This window comes from Terrapene carolina, unplaced genomic scaffold (assembly GCF_002925995.2).
Source record: "Terrapene carolina triunguis isolate 2854851 unplaced genomic scaffold, T_m_triunguis-2.0 Scaffold230, whole genome shotgun sequence".
NCBI lineage: Eukaryota > Metazoa > Chordata > Testudines > Emydidae > Terrapene > Terrapene triunguis.
In genome coordinates, this window is record NW_020664581.1 from 1,194,506 (window position 1) to 1,214,204 (window position 19,699).

The window sequence follows — 19,699 nt, forward strand, 5'->3', positions numbered from 1 at the left end:
GGGGGGGGGGGCGCACTCTCCTTTGCACCCTCCAGGCCGCTCGTGGGTTCTGTGGCCGTGCCACATCAGCCCAGTGGAGAAAGGTAGATTCCCCATGAGCCCCCGTGAGCAGTGGGGGCTAAAGCCACATCCTTCCGAGAGGCCTTTCTTGGTATTTGTCTCCTCCAGGACTTCAGGCATCCAGCCCTGTCCAGGCCTCCCTCCACTCCTTTTCTGCCATCGTCTCTCCTGCTGGGCTAGCACTGGCCATGTCCCCGTAGCCAGGGAGGGCTGGGCTCAGGTCTGCCTGGGCATGGGAGAGTCGGCCTGGCCTCGTCTCCTGTCTTGCTGCGAGTCGCGGTGCCACAGCCACGGAGGGGCTGCAAAGAGCCCCATTATCATGTGCTGCCCCACACTGGAGGAGTGAGCATGGGCCACATGCCGGGGCTGTCCGAGCCCTGATACACTGCGAGCCCCATTGCAGGAGCTAGGAGGTAACTGCACGGAGAGCCGCCCCTTGACCGGCCAGAGCTGAGTTCCTGCCAGGTGGGCCCAGCGTCCCCCCGGGTGTTGAGAAGCCGGGAGCGTGGGGCAGAGTTAGGGAGGGCAGCTGGCGAGGAGCAAGCGGGACAGGGAGCAGGGACTGTGCATGCCATTCATGTCCTGTGTTTTGTTTCTTCATTCCAAGCCTCGATGCGGAGGAGAAAAGGGGGTGAGTGAAACTGCACAGCCTGGGCGCTCGTCCCATCCCTGCTGAACCCCACAACTTCCCTGGCTTTCATCCCCCAGAAACCCCTTACGCCTCCCCCCATCCCTTCGGAGAGTGGGTCAGGGCTGCCCCGCCCCAGTTCTCAGCAGGGCTGAGGTTCCCATGCCCGACAACAGAGCAGAGTGCAGCTGCAGAGAGGTGACGAGCCCCTGGACCAGATGCTCAGAGCAGGGAATTCCCTTGTCAGCGAGATTCCCAGAATCCCAGGTCCTGGTCCTTCCCTGCCTTACGTCATTCACGCCTGCGCCGGGTGGGGGTAAAGCTGATCGCCCACAATCTTCCAGTGGCTTCAGTTTGCTTTGTGCCTGTGGCCCAGCGAAACCAGCCCCTGAAGACTCATCCCTGCATAGGGGATCGTTGGGTGCTACCCCATCCTGGCCCCTGGAACTCACCGCTGGATGAAATAATGACCACTAACCTGGCCACGCTCACTACTCGGTGCAAACCCTCCGCCTTGCCTACGTAGACAGGTCGGCGGGACGAGGCCCATCCCATCCCATGGTGCTGCGTTTCTGTGCACTGAGACCCTGAGCCCTGGAGGGAGGCAGGCAACAGGCGTGGGGCTGGAGCGGGAGGACGTTACCCAATCTCCAGCTCTCCTGGAAGTTTGGTGCCAGCTGTAATGGTTACAAAGGCAGAACTCTGCTGCTGCTGCAGGAATGTAGAGCAACCTGATGTGGGGGACCAACACCCCTTCTCCTTCCCTGCGAGGGAGGGGCAAGCCAAGCACCAGGGAGACGCCCAGGCTTGGTCACAAGTACAGAAATTGGGGAGTCCCTTGGGTATCCCCCCTGACTTTCAGCCGGGCCAGAGAGGAAGAGGGGATGCACAGAGGGGGAGGGGCCGTTTAAGGGGGATCCCTGGGAGGACAGGGAGGAAAATGAGGACATTGAATTGCTGTTTGGTAATGCTCAGCTCTGTCAGCTGGGGAAATGTCCCTCTAGGCAGGCGGGGGGAGCCCGTCTCCTGGGATCTCCATAGCGCTAGCTGGGGCACTGCCTTGGCGGACATTCTCGGCTGCATGGGGCTTTTCTAGCTCGTGCCAGGGCACCGCAGAGGCATGTGGCTGTTAATGACAGTTCTCTCCGCCCACTCTCATGGCACCACTGAACTGTAATTCATTACAGGAGATTTGGAAAGACGACTGTGATGCTTCCCGGGCACTCAGGCCCGCGAGGCACCTGGCTACCCCCTGCTCTTAACGTAAGGGAGCCTCGTCTGTGCCTGCCAGCAGTCAGCTCCCCGACCCCACTGGCCACGGGCAACACAAGCACTTCCCTCCCAGCCCACGTGGCTCCACTGTCCCTCATGCAGGCTACCGCCAGGCACGCCCCTCCCGCAAGGGCTCCGAGCAGCCCCTGCACGGCCCAGCCCTGACCCACTGGCCACTCACGGAACTGCCAGGCCTGCTGTTCCCACAGGAACACTACACAGCAGCTTACGTGTGACACCTGGACCACAGCCCCGCTCACCACACAGCATCTACCTTATGTTTATTTAACAACGAGCAAAGTCGTGTGATGGCAAACGGGATATTGGAAAGGAAGGGTTGTCCAGTAAGGTCCTGCTCGCCCCAAAGGCCTTCTCACAGCGTCTTTCACCAGGATGGCTGAGACCCTTCCTTCATGGGCCCAACCCCCCTGGCAGTTTGCCCCCCCCCCAATGAAGGGCGCCATGGTGTCTTTCTGCACCCCCAGATATATCAGCCCAGACCACTGAGCTTCACCTAAAAACAGGGTACCCTGCCCCTGCTGTTTACCTCTTCCTGTTAATTTTCCTTCCAAAGACCCCCATTTGACTCAGTGAGAGAATAGACTTCTATTGTAAGCCACACAATATGCGTTGGCTAGCCAGGGAGATGTGTGACTCCTGTCTGGAGACGTCTGTCTCAAAGCACACTGCCTCCGAGAGACCTGCCGTTAACGACGAGGCCTCAGGAACAGAATGTCCAGTAGATATACGGATCTCCTTACGTATTGCCTGCATGCGCTCCACAAAGGTTATGCTGACCAATAAAGCTTTGCGCGGGACTATTTTTTTAATCCTGCTCCTGTCCCACCCACAATACCCACTTGTACTCCTCCTCGCTCCTGCATTGTCATCCCACTCCCACCTGCCAAAACCTTCGATCCCGCAGGAGAGACAGTTTCCCCCACGCTACTAACAAAACAAAAACACCCAAACCAGTCTGTTAATACCTTAGATATATATAAATGGAATTCAAACACAATTTTTACCACTAAAAGAATAAAACAAATCTTGTGTAAACCAGGTAAAAAAATACGTTAACTCCTGTTATAATAGACATCAAATCGCTTTCTATCCCTCACTTAAATTTAAGTATTAAACCCTTTATTTGAAAAACAAAGAAAAGCTTTTTTTCCATTGCTGAAATTCGATTTGTGACAAACTGACGAGAGATTTCGTGTTTTCCCGGAAATTACCACAGGCTGGGGGTTTTGCCCACCCAGTCCCGCCTCCAATGAAATACATTTTACCTGCTCCCGCTATTGTGGCAGCGGGTCCTGCGGGATCCCAGTTCCATTGCAGGGCTCTACAGCCCAGCTTTGGTCGAGAGCTTACCTGAACTAGAGTGTACATACCAGAGCTCGGGGAGCCCTGTGACCCTCTGCCGCTTGCCATCGGGAGGCCCTTGGGTCACAGGGACAAAGCCCGGCCTTGAATCGGGCTGTCCAGGTGGGAGTGCCCAGGGCTCAGAGCCTAACTGTTATGTCGCTCGTGTCAGCCCCAGCATTGTGCCATCGCAGGTGCCAGGGACGCCGATGAGGCACATTCCCAATCTCCTCAATCCAGCAGAGAATTTAGCGCATGGCCCGTCCTCTCCTGCTGTCTCTGGGGTTCCGCTTTGTGCAGCCGTAGAGGGGGCACTTGCTATCCTGTCCACTGGCCAGCCCTGCAAATGGTTTGGCTCATGCCCAGGAGGGGCCAGCGGAGAGTCACTTGGGCTCAGTGCATGGGGCTGTGCGCAATGCTCCTGCGGCTCTTGAGATGGGCACAGTGCCTGGTCCTGGCTCTCCCCACAGGAGGCCACAGGAACTCCAGCCGTACCCCAAGTGTAGTTCCAGCATGGGGAGAGAGGCGCTAAATCCGAGTTCCACGGCTGTCTTCTGGGGTGGGCCGCCCTCCTCCTCCGGCTCACCCAGGCCAAGGCCTTGGCTTTCAGATGTTCTGGAGCCGCCTTTGTCCGCCAGCCCAGAGAGGCATTGCACATGGCCAGTGCCTCCCGTCCCATCAGTCTCTGGCTCCTGACTGCTCTAACCAGCTGTCAGGCCGTGGCGCCAGGGATCTGCCCCAGGGGTTCGCAGTTGGGATCTAGTAGCTCCTCAAGCTTCCACACCTGTGGAAACCTAGAGCCGTGGTCCCCAAACTTTTCAGGGTCGTTGCCCCCCCCCCCCCTGAGCTGGGTCTGGGAGTGGAGCAGTGGCTCCAGTGGGCGGGGGGAGGATGCAGACAGGAGGAAGGGGGCCAAGGCTGGACACAGCTGGGAGTGGGGGCGGGGCCAGGAGCAGAGCTCGGTGTCACTCCTTCCCTGCCCCTGTGGGGGCTGGGCCGGGCCCCAGCTGTGCTCCCCCAAATGGAGTACACCCCAGTTTGGGGCCCTCTGACCTAGAGGCTCTGTGCCGTGGAAACCCCAGGGGCTTGTCATCACGGCACGGCAATGCTCACTGGGGGCGGAGGGGGCGTGAGTTGTAAAGTGCAGCGACATGCTGTGCAGGGACTCACCTGCATGGCCCCTACTGGTGCAAACCGTAACGCAGTGCTGATTCACACGCCTGTAGTGCAAACGGCTGCGCCTGGTAGACACATCCTCCGGGACTGAACTGTTTTCATGGAGAGATGGCGGTGAGTAGCTTTCAGGCAGACTTAGTCTGAAGCTCTCTGCCTGAGATGGCAGGTGTGGTCACCGCTGGCAGAGGATTCATGGGTTTGATTGCTGTCACGGGCCCCACTGCAGACCGGATTGCTGGAAAGTTGAGAGGTTTTCAAGTTTTCTCATTTTTTCCCCATCTAAAAGCAAAAATGATTGGCCTAGCAATGCCAAACGCGGCTCGTTCTGCTGCCCTCCGTGAGCACTGCTGCATTTGCCCGGCCGGTGCATTCACAGTGGAGTTGTTCCATGTGCTTCTCTTGGACCTCGGAGATGTCTGTTCTTTATAGACGCTGCAGCCCAGACATTCAAAACTCAACACGTTTCCTAAAGCTTCTGTTTGGCTGGCCAGGCTTACAGGGTTTAGGATATGAGCAGCCACAGACTGGAGCCCTCCTAGAGGCCCACGTTCAACAGCCAGGCTGGACAGAGCCTAGACATTTATACGTGTCCCATGGACGCTGGCCGAGCCTGGCAGCACCACATGGACAGTCATTCTTTTCAATAGATGCATTTTAAAAATCTAAAGACTTTCCTAGACAAAGGGCATCACTGGTAACGCAGGGAAAGGAACTGCAGCAACACTTGGCAGTTAAAAAAGCGACCCAGCCCGGCTGTTGGCCAGCCAGAAATTGTAAATTAGGTGAAACTTTCGAAGTTCCTGCTGTTTGGAAGGGCAACAATACAGACGTGGCCTGGGCAGTGCACGGTGGAATGGGGCTGGCGCATACTGGCTAACGCTGCCCTCACACATGGGCCCGTACCTGGATGTAAAGTAGGCAAATATCTTGGCGGGGGGGGTGGGGTGGGGGCTTCATTAGGATTGCAGGACTTAGAGCAAAGGAGGAGAGTGAACAGAAGCTGCCACAAACTCAGTCTCCACCTGCTCTGTAGCCCGTCCCCAAGTGCAGAGTTCAGACTGTCCCCTGCCACACACCCGAGGCTGGGTCTGCCCCAGGAAAGCTGCCTGGGAGTGAGGAGCCTTATTAACCGGTTTGGCTTTATGTCTGAATTTCCAGAGAAACTGGATGAGATCTTGGCAGCAGCTGAGCCCTCGCTGAGAGCAGACATTGTCGAAGCAGATTCCAGGGCAGCCACTGTGAAGCAACGACCCACCAGCCGGCGCATCACGCCAGCGGAGATCAGTGTGAGACAGGAGGGCATCTGGGTGTGGGAGGGGGTTCTGCTTACTGGCCTCCAGCAAGGACACAGAGTGTTATGACAAGCATCTAGCTGTGGGGCAGCAAACAGCAAGGGTGCAAAGGGGCCAAAGCAGGGAGAGGTTTTCTTGGGCTGGAATGGGGGTGGGTGGGTAGATTGGCTGAGAGGACATGGGTGGGCATAGTGAGTGCAGGGAGGCCAGAGAGGTTGCAGGGGAGATGGAGGAGCGGGGGGGAGGCCAGAGAGGTTGTGGGGGAGCGGGGGGGGCAGAGAGGTTGTGGGGGAGTGGGGGGCCAGAGAGGTTGCAGGGGAGATGGGGGAGCGGGGGTCAGAGAGGTTGCGGGGAAGCAGGGGGGCAGAGAGGCTGCAGGGGATCATGTTGGGAGATATCTGGAAAGCCAGTGGCAATGCTGGGTGTGACTGGGCGATGGACGGTGAGGCCGCGCAGGTGGCAGGGAAGGCAGCGCTCCAGGTCTGTGTGGAGTGAGAGCCCAGGCTGGCTGCAGCATGTCAGGGCACTGGGGGTTGAGTCTGGGATTTAGGGAAGACGATAAAGGAGGGAAGACAGTCCGAGAGGTGATTGGAGCAGGAGTGAGGACTCAGGCTCCGGAGATGTGGTGGGACCGGACATTGGGGCTGCTGGAGGACTCCGGATAAAAGAAGGGCAAGAGAGAAGTCCGGAGCCTGAGGCGGTTTTAGACAGAGGATCTCAGTGCCTGGAGCAGACAGTGACACGGCTGAGGTGCTGGGGAAGCGCCATGTACCGTCACTGCAGCGGGAGGGGGGTGGCAGTGCAGCGGTGAAATGGGCACGTGGGAGGGAGGCGCAGCTAATGGCCAAGGGTTTTGAGATGTTCTTGAGGGAGAAGAGAGTCAGAGACAGAGCTCGGGGGATAGCGGGCCCCTGAGGCTGTGAGCTTTGCACTGTACATTCACTATAAGCTCTACGGATGGGGCTTCTTCCCGTTACACTCCGGGGGCCGCAGCCTGCTCCCAGTGAAGTCAGTGAGGCTTTGGTTGTCGGCCTCAGTGGCAGCCAAGAGGGAAGGGGACGCATGTCCCCTGGACTGCTATGTTAGCGAATGCTCGCCGCCCCAGGCTGTATGACGGCCCCGCTGCGCAGGGCTCTGCACACACACAGCAAGAGACAGGCCTGGCCCAGTGTTCAGGCCTGACCTCAGCGCCCCGCTCGTCCTTCACACCACGTAGCAGAGTTGGACGGTGCTGCGGGTGAAGCTTTTGTTTCCGTTCAGTGGAGTCCGGTGTCAGAGTGACGTTCCCGTCTTTGTTTCTTTCCTAGTCACTCTTCGAACGCCAGGGAATGGCAGCTCACTCGGGAGCTCTCCCGGGGGCTGAGAAACCCCACGTGTCCCTACGCAAAGGAATTCCCCGGACAAAATCTGTAGGTAAGGCAAACGGGGGAACGGTCCGTTCTTAGAGACAGGGTGAGCTCTGGAAAGGGTCTGCTGCAGAACACGAGAGCTTCACGAGCCAGCAGAAAACACTCTGCCCTCCTCCAGCACCTTCCATCCCAGGAGCTCAGCAGCCTGGTCAGGTACTGATGACTGAGAGCTCACAGGCCTGCGGGAGGTAGGAAAATGTCAGCATCCCGTTCACCAGGAAGCCAGGCCCAGGCGTGGAACTACTGTGTGGTACAGCGGTGTCTGAAGGGCCCAGGGCCAGGCTCGAAGCCCTGTCGTGCTGCAAAGACGTTACGGTGAGGCTGCCTATGTGGCTGGCATGCCGGGGATCGACCCGGGACCGCCAGAGCTCAAACAGGAGTTGCTCCCGCTGGCGCTGAAGGGGCTGTCACATCTCATGTCTGCTGTGGATTGGCGCAGAGGGGGACCTGTAACCTACACGCACCCTGGCCCAAAGAGCATACAGTCTAGATCAGTGGTTCCCAAACTTTTAAGGGTCATGGCCCCCCAACCCCTGTCCACACACACACACCCCGCCTCCCTGGAGCTGGGGCCATAGCTTGGAGGGTGGGGACACGGATGAGGTAAGGGGGCCAAGGCTGGGGCTGCAGCTGGGCGTGGGTGTGGGGCCAGGAGCAGGGCTGCACCCAGGGGCCGAGGCTGGGGGCGAGGGCAAATCCACAGACAGGCTGTGGTGGGGGCTGGCAACCGGGCCTGCGACCAGTTGCAGCTCTGTTCCTGGTCTCCCCCCCAGCCTCAGCTCCGGGCCAGGAACTGAGCCAGGGCCAGCAGCCGAAGCTGGGGGCTGGCGCAGGGCTGGGAGTGGAGCCATGCCGAGGCTGGGCACGGGGCTGGGAGCCGGGGACGCAGCTGGGGGAAGGATCAGAGCAGAGCTGGTGCCTGGGTGGTGGTCCCTCCCCGCCCCCCAGGGGGCTGGCCCAGGGCCCGCTGCACCTCCCAGATGTTCCTCCAGCCCCACAGTTTGGGCACCTCTGCTCTAGACAGAGACCAAAGCAGGCTCAGGCTACGGGGTACAACTCAGGAGCGAAGTGATCCGAGTGGTGGCAGGAGAAGCAGGTCAAGTCCATGTCTGGTTTTGTTTTTTTCTTGGTAATTATGAATATATTTGTTTTATTTCTGTGCTAAACCCTTAGTTGTGGGGACTTGTGGGGGGCAGTCAGGTTTGGAGCAGGGAGGGGAGGGGTTGTTTCATAAGAGAGAGAAGCTGAGGGGGAAGGAGGTAGGAAGGAGAGAGAGGAGAGTAGTGGATACTGACCCCTACCATGTAACAGGGGAATTAACCTACAATTCCCTTGATCCATCACTGTGACTAGGGACAAGAGAGAAAGTTCTCTCTCTTACCAGCACTCCTGTGTGTTACATCCTTATTTACATGCTGCCAGAAGAAAACATGCTCTTCGGCAAAAATGGGAGCAAACGAACCACCGGAACCTCCCAGTCGGGAAAGGAGCCTGGCAGAAAATTGAAGGATGTGGTCGCAGCACTCCCAGATTCTCCTAGAGGCAAGTTACATTGCAAAGAAATCCGAGGGTGCAACCTGGTTCAACAGGCGGAGAGAATCTACAGCGCATCCTCATGGAGGCATGAAGAGGAGTGCAGATTGCTAGACCGAGCCATTCACATGTCAGAGACCCTGTGTTCCACCCCAGAGGGTCATGCGGGAAGGGCTCGTTTGCTTTACTAGGAACCAGCTACACAGCGAGACCGTTGGCCATTAAGTTTCCGACCTGCGTAATACGCTACGGCATGTGAATTTGAGCAATTAAATAGTGGACCAATTGGAGCCTGAGTTATTGTGGTTTAATAACTAGGTCAAAGCAAGGTTATTGCAAGAAGTGGACTTGCCTTTGCCAGAAACAGGAGATATTTACAGGACTAGTGAAAACTGCTTCCCACCGGAAAGTGGTAACAAGTAGAGAATGACCCGCAGTATATCCAGGTACAAGGACAGAATACAGAGACCAGATTTGTTTGCAGTAAATGTGGAAGCAATCACAACACTTTGCTAAGGTATCCAGTATGCAGGGGGTGCAATACAAAGCATGCAGTGAAAGCAGCCATTTTATCAAAGTATATCTGACCCCAAATTGCAAAGAAACACAAAACAAGTTCATGAGCATACAGCTGAAGGACAAAGCGATTATGATGATGATGATGATGAAGAAGAAGATGCAGCAGAAAACAGAATTGTTGGTTGGGTCACATAAGATATTTACAAGGCAAGAGTCTACAACTGATGGGGGTTGTTCAGCACTGGAAATAAATGAATGAAAAGTAAACTTCAAACTAGATCTTGGAGCTGAGTGCAACATAATCACAACAAGCTTTTACAGAAGTAATTGTGACCGCCCAATGGTAAAATAAAGAAATGAGCTTCTTTCATTGAATGGACATGATGTTAACCCACTTGGCAATGCCTCAGGGGAATGTTTATAGAAGGACGGGTTCCACATGTTCCCATGCGGGCTTAGGTTGAAGAGCAGTATGCAAATACAGATGATCAAATGTGTATATAACTTGTCTGCAAAACAGGATGCCACAGATATCTAAGAATTTGTTGAGGTGTTTAATGGACTGGTATGCAATAAGGATATAATACACCATGTTAGTGTAGATCCTAAAGTGTCACCAAAAATACATGTATGAAGTACCATGTGCACTGAGAAAATGTAAAAGCTGAATTTGAATGGATGGTAAAATAAGATATTGGAAGCGAATACAGGCACCAGCTGACTGGGTTAAGAGTATAATCACCATAATAAACCAAACAAGCCAAGGATTTGCATAGATCCAAAAGATTGGAATAAGGCCAGGTGAGATGCAGCACCATGAGAGGAGGCCACAGCTAGACATCAGAATGCAAGAGTATTTTCAGTTTTGAATGCAAGCCAAGACTTTTAGCAGGTCTGACTCGATAAAGGAAGTGCAGAACTCTGTGCCATCAACTCTCCTTTTGGTAGATATATGTTTAGATTTCTTCCTTTTGGGGTGGCCTCACCACCTGAGGACACCAAAGCATCATGCCTCAGATCTCTGGGGATCTGGGTGGGGTGGAAGTACTTGCTGATTGGTTGATTTTGGTTAAAAAAAAGATCAGTAATACACTGAGAGACTATAAAGTTCTGCTCTGTGCCAAAGAAAATCTATTTAAAGTGAAGAAAAACAAATACCATATGGGGCTAAATCTGAGCACAACTGAATAGGGACATAAGAGCCCCCAGACTGGGTCAGACCAAAGGTCCATCTAGCCCAGTCTCCTGTCTTCCCACAGTGGCCAGTGCCAGGTGCTTCAGAGGGAATGAACAGAACAGGGAATCATCAAGGGATCCATCCCTTGTCCACTCCCAGTCTCTGGCAGCCAGAGGCTAGGAACACTCAGAGCATGGGGTTACATCCCTGACCATCTTGGCTATGGACCTATGCTCCATGAGTACAAGCCAAGAAGGGTGAAGGCAGTTGTACAAATGGAAAGGCCCCCAAAACAGAGGTCATACAGAGATTCCCAGGCACGTTCACACATCTAAGCTAGTTCATCCCTAATACGTCACAGTGAAGCGCTCCATTCAGAATGCTGCTTGAGGACAGTACAGAATGGCCTGGGGATGCCTGGCAAGAGGAAAGTTTGGGGAAATTAAAAGCAAGTTGTCACAGAAGCACCAATATTTTGAGATTCAAAGTGGGTGAGGTAATACTTTTTATTGGACCAACTTCTTCTGATGAAAGAGACAAGCTTCCAAGCTACATAAAGCTCTTCTTCAGAGCTGAAGATCTTTGCTGATGCAAACTTAAATGGGTTTGGGACAATCCTGCAAAATGATCACCCAGAGGTGGATGCTTTCAAACCACTGACTCACACATGTTCACACTGAAAGAGAAATGCCAGCCATTGGTTCTGGTGTGAGCTGTTTTATGAAAATGTGTATGGCTAGAAATTGTTCGAGACAGGATCAGGTCATAGGCAGCTGGGAAACACTGTAAAAATCATTGTGCAAAGCACCACCCAGATTCAGTAAGTGATCATAAAACTGCAAAAATACTCATTAAATATGAAATACAGACCCAGAAAGGAGCTCCGTATAGCAGCCATGCTTTCAAGAGTGTCTGTAAATAGGGAAAGCAGAGAACTGCAGGAAGAGGAGCTGGAAAGAGGATTTGTGTGTTTCAGACATCTGAGGCATCTTTTCATAAGCCTAGAGTTTGAGTTCTCTGGAACAACGGCTGTCCTGTTTGTACAATACCTAGGACAATGAGGCCCTGAGACCTAGTCAGGGCTCCAGGCACCACTATAATACCAGAGATAATGCACACAACATGAGGCTGGAAATGCTAAATGGAAATGCACCGCCCACCAGGGCCTGGGGAAGTTTAAGAGAAGAGATGTCAGATTCTTGCCTGGCATGGGGACAGCTATCAAAAATATGGTGTCTGAGTGTGAGTAGATACAAGGGGTGAAGCAACACGTGATTCCCAATCATCCTGAGTCCAAGGCTGGCACAGATGTATTTGAATTAAACAGGAATAATACTTTGTATTAGTGAACTGCTACTCAGATTTGTGTGAATTCAGCTGTTTCGCGGCTCATCGAGTACAGGGTGTGCTGGCAATCACAGAGGCCTCGCCCACCATGGAATTCCAAGTGAGCTGGTAAGAGCTATTAGCCCACAGTTCAGAAGTGTCTTATTTCAGAAATTCTCTTTGATCTCTCAGTCCAAGCCCACCCTGGCAAGCCCATGCCATGCGCAGGCAAACATGTTAGTGGAAAAAATAGTACAAAGAACAACGAACTTGTTGATAAATAAAGAACGCTGGTGGTTTCCAGGACCCACAATTAACACTGTTAGACTATCACAGCACACCTCATCGCTAGTGCTGACTATTAGAATTGCAGAAGGGTTTACAGAAGAGCTCTATATGCCTGGAAAGCAGAACAGAAGAAGAAGAAGAAATGTTAGAGACTGTTCGATCCCAAGCCGTCTCCCCAAGGTCATTTGTCCTAAGGGCCAGTCCTGCAGGATGGACAGACGACATCTAAATGAAACCAAAGAGGACACTGGCTCTACTTCCTGAGGACATTCATGATTTCAGAGAGAGTTAATATCTTTACAAGTTTGGCCCTTAGGCACTAGGAGTTGAGGTCCCCTTGACTTGACTGAGGATCCTAAGGCCCAGATCATCAGAGGTCATTCGGTGGCCTGCCACCTATGCAGCTAGGCCCCCAGGCTACGGGGAGAGACAGGCACCTAAGAAAGGGATCCTCAGAAGTCAGCAGGTTGCGTGGGGAGCCACCTAAGTTAGCCAGGAGTGAAATGCCAAGGAGAGTGGGCTTAGGTGCCTAAGCAGCTGACTGATGCTCCTGGCCGATGGACCAGAGAAGATACCTGCCTGTGCTCGGGCACCTCAGCTGTGAACTCCCTCCTGGAGTCAGGCACGTGAGCCCAGGTCAGCTGCTCGGGCAGCCTATGCCCTATCAGCCAAAACAGCCTCTTCCAGCTCTGTCTCCCTCTCTCAAGCTCGGCCTGCCTTGCCCTGTGCCCCTAGCTGTCTGTGATGCAGGTTTGTGCATTGGTGGCCTGCATCCGGCCCTCTCCCTGCGGGGTCTGACAAGGGTTAGGTCTTAGAGGTGCTCGGAACACGCCAGCAGGATCAGGCCCTGCTGGTGAGAGCGGCAGTGGGGTGAGCCAGGGCGCCAAGCTGCCCATGAGCTGTGGGCCAGCACCAACTCTCAGGCAGATGATTGTTGGGAACGTAGGCACCCAGGGGATTTAGGTGCCTACGGAGTTAAATGGAAGCTGAGTGGCAGGTTTGAAAATTTCAGTGGTGCCTAAATGGTGGATTTAGGCACCTAAAGTGGCAGAGAGGTTCCTAAATAGCTTTGAGGACCAGGGCCCATGTGCCTAAGTCACTTCTGAAAATGGGACTTAATGCCTGAGGCTACGTCCTCACTACGGGGGGGGGTCGATTTAAGATACGCAAATTCAGCTACGCATAGCTGAATTCGACGTATCGGAGCCGACTTACCCCGCTGTGAGGACGGCGGCAAAATCGACCTCCGCGGCTCCCCGTCGACGGCGCTTACTCCCACCTCCGCTGGTGGAGTAAGAGCGTCAATTCGGGGATCGATTGTCGCGTCCCGACGAGACGCGATAATTCGATCCCCGAGAGATCGATTTCTACCCGCCGATTCAGGCGGGTAGTGTAGACCTAGCCTTAGACCATGCAACACTGAGCCAAGCAGGATCTAAATACCTTTAAAATCTGGGCCCTAGTGTGTCTGTCGCTGAGTTGCTGAGCTGTAAAAGGAGGTACTAATGCTTCCCTGCCTCAGGTGGCGTTGGGAGGACAAATGCAGCACATCACATACGGCGCTCGGTTACTGCGGGGCCAGGGGCCACATCCCTAAGGCAGAGAGGGGCCCAAGCGCTCTTGGCTCTTGCACCATCTAAGAAGGGAATGTGGCTGGTGGCAAGTCAGCAAAGGCTTTCTGGTTGTGGCATCGGCTAAATTCTGTGAAGGAAGGAGTTGTGTGGTGGGTTTGGCATGTGCTAGCCAAGCCTGGATTCCAGAAAGACAGTCCCAGATGGCAGTGATATTCTCTGTGAAGCAAGTAGGTAGAAGATATTCCTTGCAGTGCTATGCTGGGTTCTGGAACAGAATGGAAACAGTCACGTCAATAGAGCACGGTACAGTCGGCCATAGCTGAGATGGGTACAGCGCTGCAGCTGCTCTGGCTGAAAAGAAAGATCCTGTGGCCTCCTCTGTGGCTTTGGTGTAGGACTGTGGAATGCCCTTCTGTCTTTGCTTCTCCTTGTCTGCGAGCAGTTTTGCCACCAATGGCTAGTTCTGCTGTCTTACCATTTCCTCTGTTACAGGTTCTGAGAACCATGGTGACCTGGTGGGGAAGGTGGAAGGAAAGGACGTGCTTCATTAATCCTAGTGTCCTACCTGATTCTCCATAGCTGGACCTCTCAATTATCTGTCTTTCTGGGTTCTTATCTGAGGGCCCAGGGCATTGCTTTCTCTTAGGATTACTACAAGCTACTGGAGTGTGACTCATCACCGCTTGGCCACCTTCTCACTGAGAAGGGGCAGAGCTCTGTTTTTGCCTAGGAGAAGCTAGGGGTCTGTCTGTGCTAGTGGTTCTTGTATTGCCTGTGTCCATATCCAGATTAAAAATCAGATCACGTCTGTGACTGTCTCCAGCCAGCAATTCAGAGGCATTATCTACCTGGTGCGGAAGTCTAGAGGATTCCACCACCATGCTGGTTGGTCTGCCTGTTAGGAATACCACAGTTAGTTTTGTCTCTGCCGTCCCAGAGCAGTTGATGCGTTTCCAGGAGTATTGTTCCTGGTGGGGCTTTTCCTGGGTTTGATGTCGGACTGGAATACCATGCCTACTCCTCCTCCGGATTCTCCTTTCCCCGTTCCATACTTTTTGGATTATAATGGAAGGAGTATCTTGGGGAGGAGGTGGGCCAGCCTGGGGCCTGTGGTATCGTCAAGCCACACCTCAGGCATGCAGGCAAGGTCTAAGTTTTTCTTTTGAGAGCTGATTCTCCTAAGGTATCTGGAGATAGTCTTCCCCCTTTGGCCTTCTCTGGTCTCTTGAGGACTTGTCCACTTTGACCAAGGCTCATTACCCTATTGGGCCTTTTATACCTTGCCTAAGTGGCCCATCTGACATCAGCTTTCTTATGCCCTTCCTTGTAATGGACTTCCTACTAAGAAGTTACTGTGTAGACCTGCTGTATCTTAATCTACCCTTCCCTAGCCTGGCAAAGGGATACAACTACTGCTTCTCAGAGAAACGTGTCCTCTGCTTTGAGCCAGAGCATGAGCCATCTGAGTCAGATGAAAAGGGGGAGCGGAGAAACCTGGCCCCAGGCCCAGACCAGTGTTCTCTGTCTTCAGTGACCACTGCCTTCTCTTCTCCTACACATGACTGTGAACAGCTTCAGAAGTTGCTGGTTTGTCTGACAGAAGCACCTCAACTTGCATGTTGGGCATCAGGGAAAGATCCCACAAAGACAGATGGAAGTTTCTATTCCCTATCAGAAATGGAGGCCTGGAACCAGCTGGGGATATTTGGAGCACGTGTGCCCATAATGCTACTAACTGGTAGTTCAGGATGCAGAAGGTGAGGGATCAGACCCAGGGACAAGATTGCAGAGCTGTCAGTAAAGGTGTATGCTCAGCATGGAAGTTCTTGTTGTTGGCTTATTTGTTTTCTATAATAGGTAATATAAACACATGAAATAAAGTCAAACGATTTGGTTGGCGCCCGTGTTTTGGCATCACAGTAGAAATGGGCCGTGGAAGATCAGAATGAGGTGAGGGGAGCATCACAGCGAACTAGCTCAAGGAGGGCAGTGCAGAAAGGCATGAAGCAGGCTGTGGGGACGTGGACACCTGGGGCATCAGACCTGGCATCATCAACAGAGTGTGCAGGGCCATGCGATGAGGAACGAGGTCGGATAAATAGATGGGGTGCAGTTCTGCAGGGCTTAGAAGGCAGCACGGTGGAGCTGTGTTGGAATGGTGGGTGGGGACAGAATGGAGAAAGTGTCTTGTCTCCCACCCTCCTTCCCTGTCCCTTTTCAGGGTCATTCTAAGCCCTGGGCACTTTCGCTCTAGCATGAAAGCAACAGAGGAGGTTCCTGAGCAGTTTGAAGGGGATACATGTCATCCCTGGTACTTTTAGTAGCCTTGTGGTGAAGGCACTTGGCCAGGCACTCAGGAGAGCTGGGCTCAAGCCCCAGCTCTTCCGCCAACTCCCTGAGGGACCTGGGGCAAATCGCTGACTCCTGCTGGGCCTCTCTCCCCATCTGGGCCATGGAGTTAATGAGGTTTGAAAAATGAAATGAGACATAGAGGTGGGTGGGGGTTAAAAGGAATAGAAACAGATGTTTAAAATACAAATGAAACAAAAACGAGTGGGCATGGGGTGAACACTCCTGGGGCTCGTCTGCACAGAGAGTTAGTGCCTGGCAAGATGGGGTATTATTCAGTAGCTCTCTAGTCTTTGGGGTCACTGGAGCACAGCGAAGTGCCTGCCCAGCGCAGTACGCAGCTGCCTTAGAAAAGCAGACTGGAAGTGTGAGTGCATTAAAGAACAGGATACAAAATAATAGAGAAAGTAACTGACATGCCAGGCTGTGGCACACCCTGATCTTCAGTGCTCGCTCGAGATTGGTTACTCCTGTTGAGGAAGATCTAGCTGAGGCTGACAAGAGCCAGGAAGGCAAATGATGACTTGAGGTGGTAAGGTGGGTTGGGGTAGGAGGGGCCAGATTCACAGGGGAAACCAGGAAGAGTCTAAATTGGTGTAACCCACATCTTCTTTCGGCCCCCGCAATGTACGCGTTACATCCGTTTGTTCTCCCCCAGACTGCCTTTTGCCACCCCAGGCTCTGATGCCTTCTATTGAGTGGTACCTTAGCCGGAAACCGGTCTCACTGGGTATTCCTGGAGTAAGTTACCCTAGTAACACTAGAGTAGTGAGAGAGACATTTGTCTGTAGTTACGTACCTATTTACCAGCACAGAATTTAGATCCCTCGGACACATTCCCCTGAGTTTCAATGTGTGTAATTCACTCCCAGAGGGGGGAGGGGGAGAAGCAGCTCAATGGGGGGGGGGTGTGAATGTTACATTGTAGCAGGCTACCCCTGGGTATAATGAGCCCCCACCTGCTTCTGGCTGCTCTAAGTGAAGCCCCCGTGCACACTGGTAATTGGCGACTATGTCCAAGGAGTCTGTGTCTCATTACAGCATCTCTGGATTTGGCGCTGGGATTATTTAGCCTGGCCAGGGAAGAGGTGGAAAGGCCTGACGGAGGGATTTATAATAAATTGATGAAGGACATAGTGAGAACCAGTCACTGCCTGCTCTGCACCCTGTCTCGTCATACAAGGGAGCAAGCTGCGGAATTAGTGGCTAGTCAAGTAGCATGAAGATGAGGAGAGTCTCTTCAAAACTAGAATCCTCCCCTAGGGCACCTGACATCCAGCTTGCAGAGCCCAGGGAAAGACTGAATTCTCAGCAGGGCTCATCTCCCTTTGTTCTGGGATTCTGACTTTGCTGTTCTTCTGGTTTCCTAGGTGAAGATGAGAAACTTGCTGCTTCTTTGATGGATGGGAAATTTCCTCGGAGCACGTCAATGCAAGACACCATCAGGGAAGGGCACGGAATCCCACCCCCACCTCAGACGGCTCCGCCCCCTCCTCCGTCTCCATATTACTTTGACACAGGCCCTCCCCCATCCTTCTCCCCACCTCCACCTCCGGGAAGGGTTTATGATACCATAAGATCGAGCTTTAAGCCAAGCCTGGAGGCCAAACTCCATGGCCTCCCCCAGGTGATCAGTGCAGCTGAGATGTATGACCAGGCAAGGACTTCTATCCCGTATCCTGAAAGGCAAAAGAGAGCCCGATCCATGATAATCCTGCAGGACTCCTCTCATCTTCCTGTAGAGCCCACAGAGCTCCCCCGGCCTGGCCCTTCCGCCACGCCCCCGGAGAAGCTGAAAAGGAAAGGGCGAGTGATTGATAACCCTTACGCCAACATGGGCCCGTTCAACGTTAGCCTCTTTGCTCCCACCAAGCCCCAGAGGAAGAAGAGCCCGTTAGTGAAGCAGCTGCAAGTAGAGGACGCTCAGGAAAGAGCAGCGTTATCCATCGCAGGAGGCTTTACGCGGGAGCCCTCTCCCACACGCCGGAGCCATCGCATGAGTGGCATAGAGTATCAGCACCACGCTGGCATCGCTCAGGTCGACCCCTCGAGCATCCCCTTTGCCACTGCCATCGCTGGAGTCATGAAGGACAGAGAGCGTCGTCTTGATGAGAGGCGGAAATCCACTGTCTTCCTCTCGGTTGGGGCCATTGAAGGGAGCCCCCCCAGCATTGACATGCCATCCCTGCAGCAGTCCAGGTCTATTGATGAGCGGTTGTTAGGAAGCCGAGATGTGCTGCTGCCTTCACCTGTCTCAGCTTTAAAGCCATTAATTAGCAGCTCATCCTCAACATTCATCCACCCCCTAACAGGAAAGCCCCTAGATCCAAACTCACCACTGGCGCTTGCGCTGGCCGCAAGGGAGCGGGCCCTGTCCACTCAAGTCCCATCCAGGTCGCCCACCCCAATCCACAGCCCAGATTCAGACCGAGCAGCACCCCTGTTTGTGGACGTCCAAACCAAAGAACCAGAAAGGGGGGAGCTAGAGGGCCTAGTGTCACCTGCATATTCGCCTGGAGCCAAAGGGGCAGTAGGAGCAGCTCCTGGGACTTTGGCCCCTACGAAAAGCCACTGGGGGACTCCAACAACACTGAGAAAAGAGACTGAGACAAGAGCAGAAACACCTGTGAAAGAAGAGAAAAAACACGAAGACAAGAAATCTATGATCATTAGTATTATGGACACATCACAGCAGAAGACAGCCGGCCTCATCATGGTCCATGCAACAAGTAATGGCCAAGAGGAGATAGGACTTGAGATGAAAGAGGAGAAACCAGATGTTCCTGAAGCAAGCGTGGAGCCGGCAGAGCTGCCCAAAGCGGAGACTGAGCCCAGCCCTGTGGGAAAGTCTCCGGTTAGCCCAGCGTCTGACAAGACACTTGGTCAAGGAAGTTCAGAGGAGGAAGTGGAGCCCTACACAGTTACCCTCCCACCAGCTCAGCTGTCTTCAAGTGATGAAGAGACCAGGGAGGAACTGGCCAAGATTGGGCTGGTGCCTCCACCAGATGAGTTTGCAAATGGGGTACTAGTCACCACCCCTGGCACACCAATCAGCCAACTGGCTAAGCCTAGCACGCCATCCATACCAGCGGCAGCAGTAGCACCTTCTACCACTGGTGGAACACCCTCAGGGAAGCCCTCTGATGCCCCCGTAGCCCCAGAGTCTGCTGCAGACTCAGGAGTAGAAGAGGTGGACACCAGAAGTTCAAGTGACCATCACCTGGAGACCACAAGCACCATCTCTACAGTCTCCAGTATGTCTACATTGTCCTCTGAAAGCGGGGAGCCTACTGACACATACACTTCCTTTGCGGATGGACAAACTTTTATACTCGAGAAGCCACCAGTGCCTCCAAAGCCAAAACTCAAGTCCCAGCTCAGCAAGGGGCCAGTTACTTTCAGGGACCCACTTTTGAAGCAGTCTTCGGACAGTGAGCTCATCTCCCAGCAACATGCGGCTACGCTGGCTTCAGCCAGTGTTGGTCGGCCACGCTACCTCTTTCAGAGAAGATCCAAGCTATGGGGGGACCCCATGGAGAGCAGGCCAGTCCACGGGGCTGAGGATGACAAACCAACTGTGATCAGTGAGCTAAGTTCCCGGTTACAACAGCTGAATAAGGATACACGATCACTGGGGGAGGAACCTACCGGGCCCCCTTTAGATCCTGGGAAGAAGTCACCTGTGATCGCAGCACGGTAAGACTTATGCTGGTCAGGGGAGGGGATTGGTGCAG

The 19,699-nt window shown here is 53.7% G+C and overlaps 1 protein-coding gene across 1 annotated transcript in view; it reads left to right on the forward strand.

Moving 5' to 3' along the window:
* Window positions 1–19,699, forward strand: part of LOC112101948 (SH3 and multiple ankyrin repeat domains protein 3) — a 205,631-nt gene that overhangs the window by 156,902 nt on the left and 29,030 nt on the right. The window contains exons 7-9 of the mRNA XM_026656392.1: window positions 5,657–5,784; window positions 7,098–7,203; window positions 17,336–19,661. Of these exons, the coding sequence (XP_026512177.1) occupies window positions 5,657–5,784; window positions 7,098–7,203; window positions 17,336–19,661 (2,560 nt within the window). The remainder of the gene's footprint in view (window positions 1–5,656; window positions 5,785–7,097; window positions 7,204–17,335; window positions 19,662–19,699) is intronic.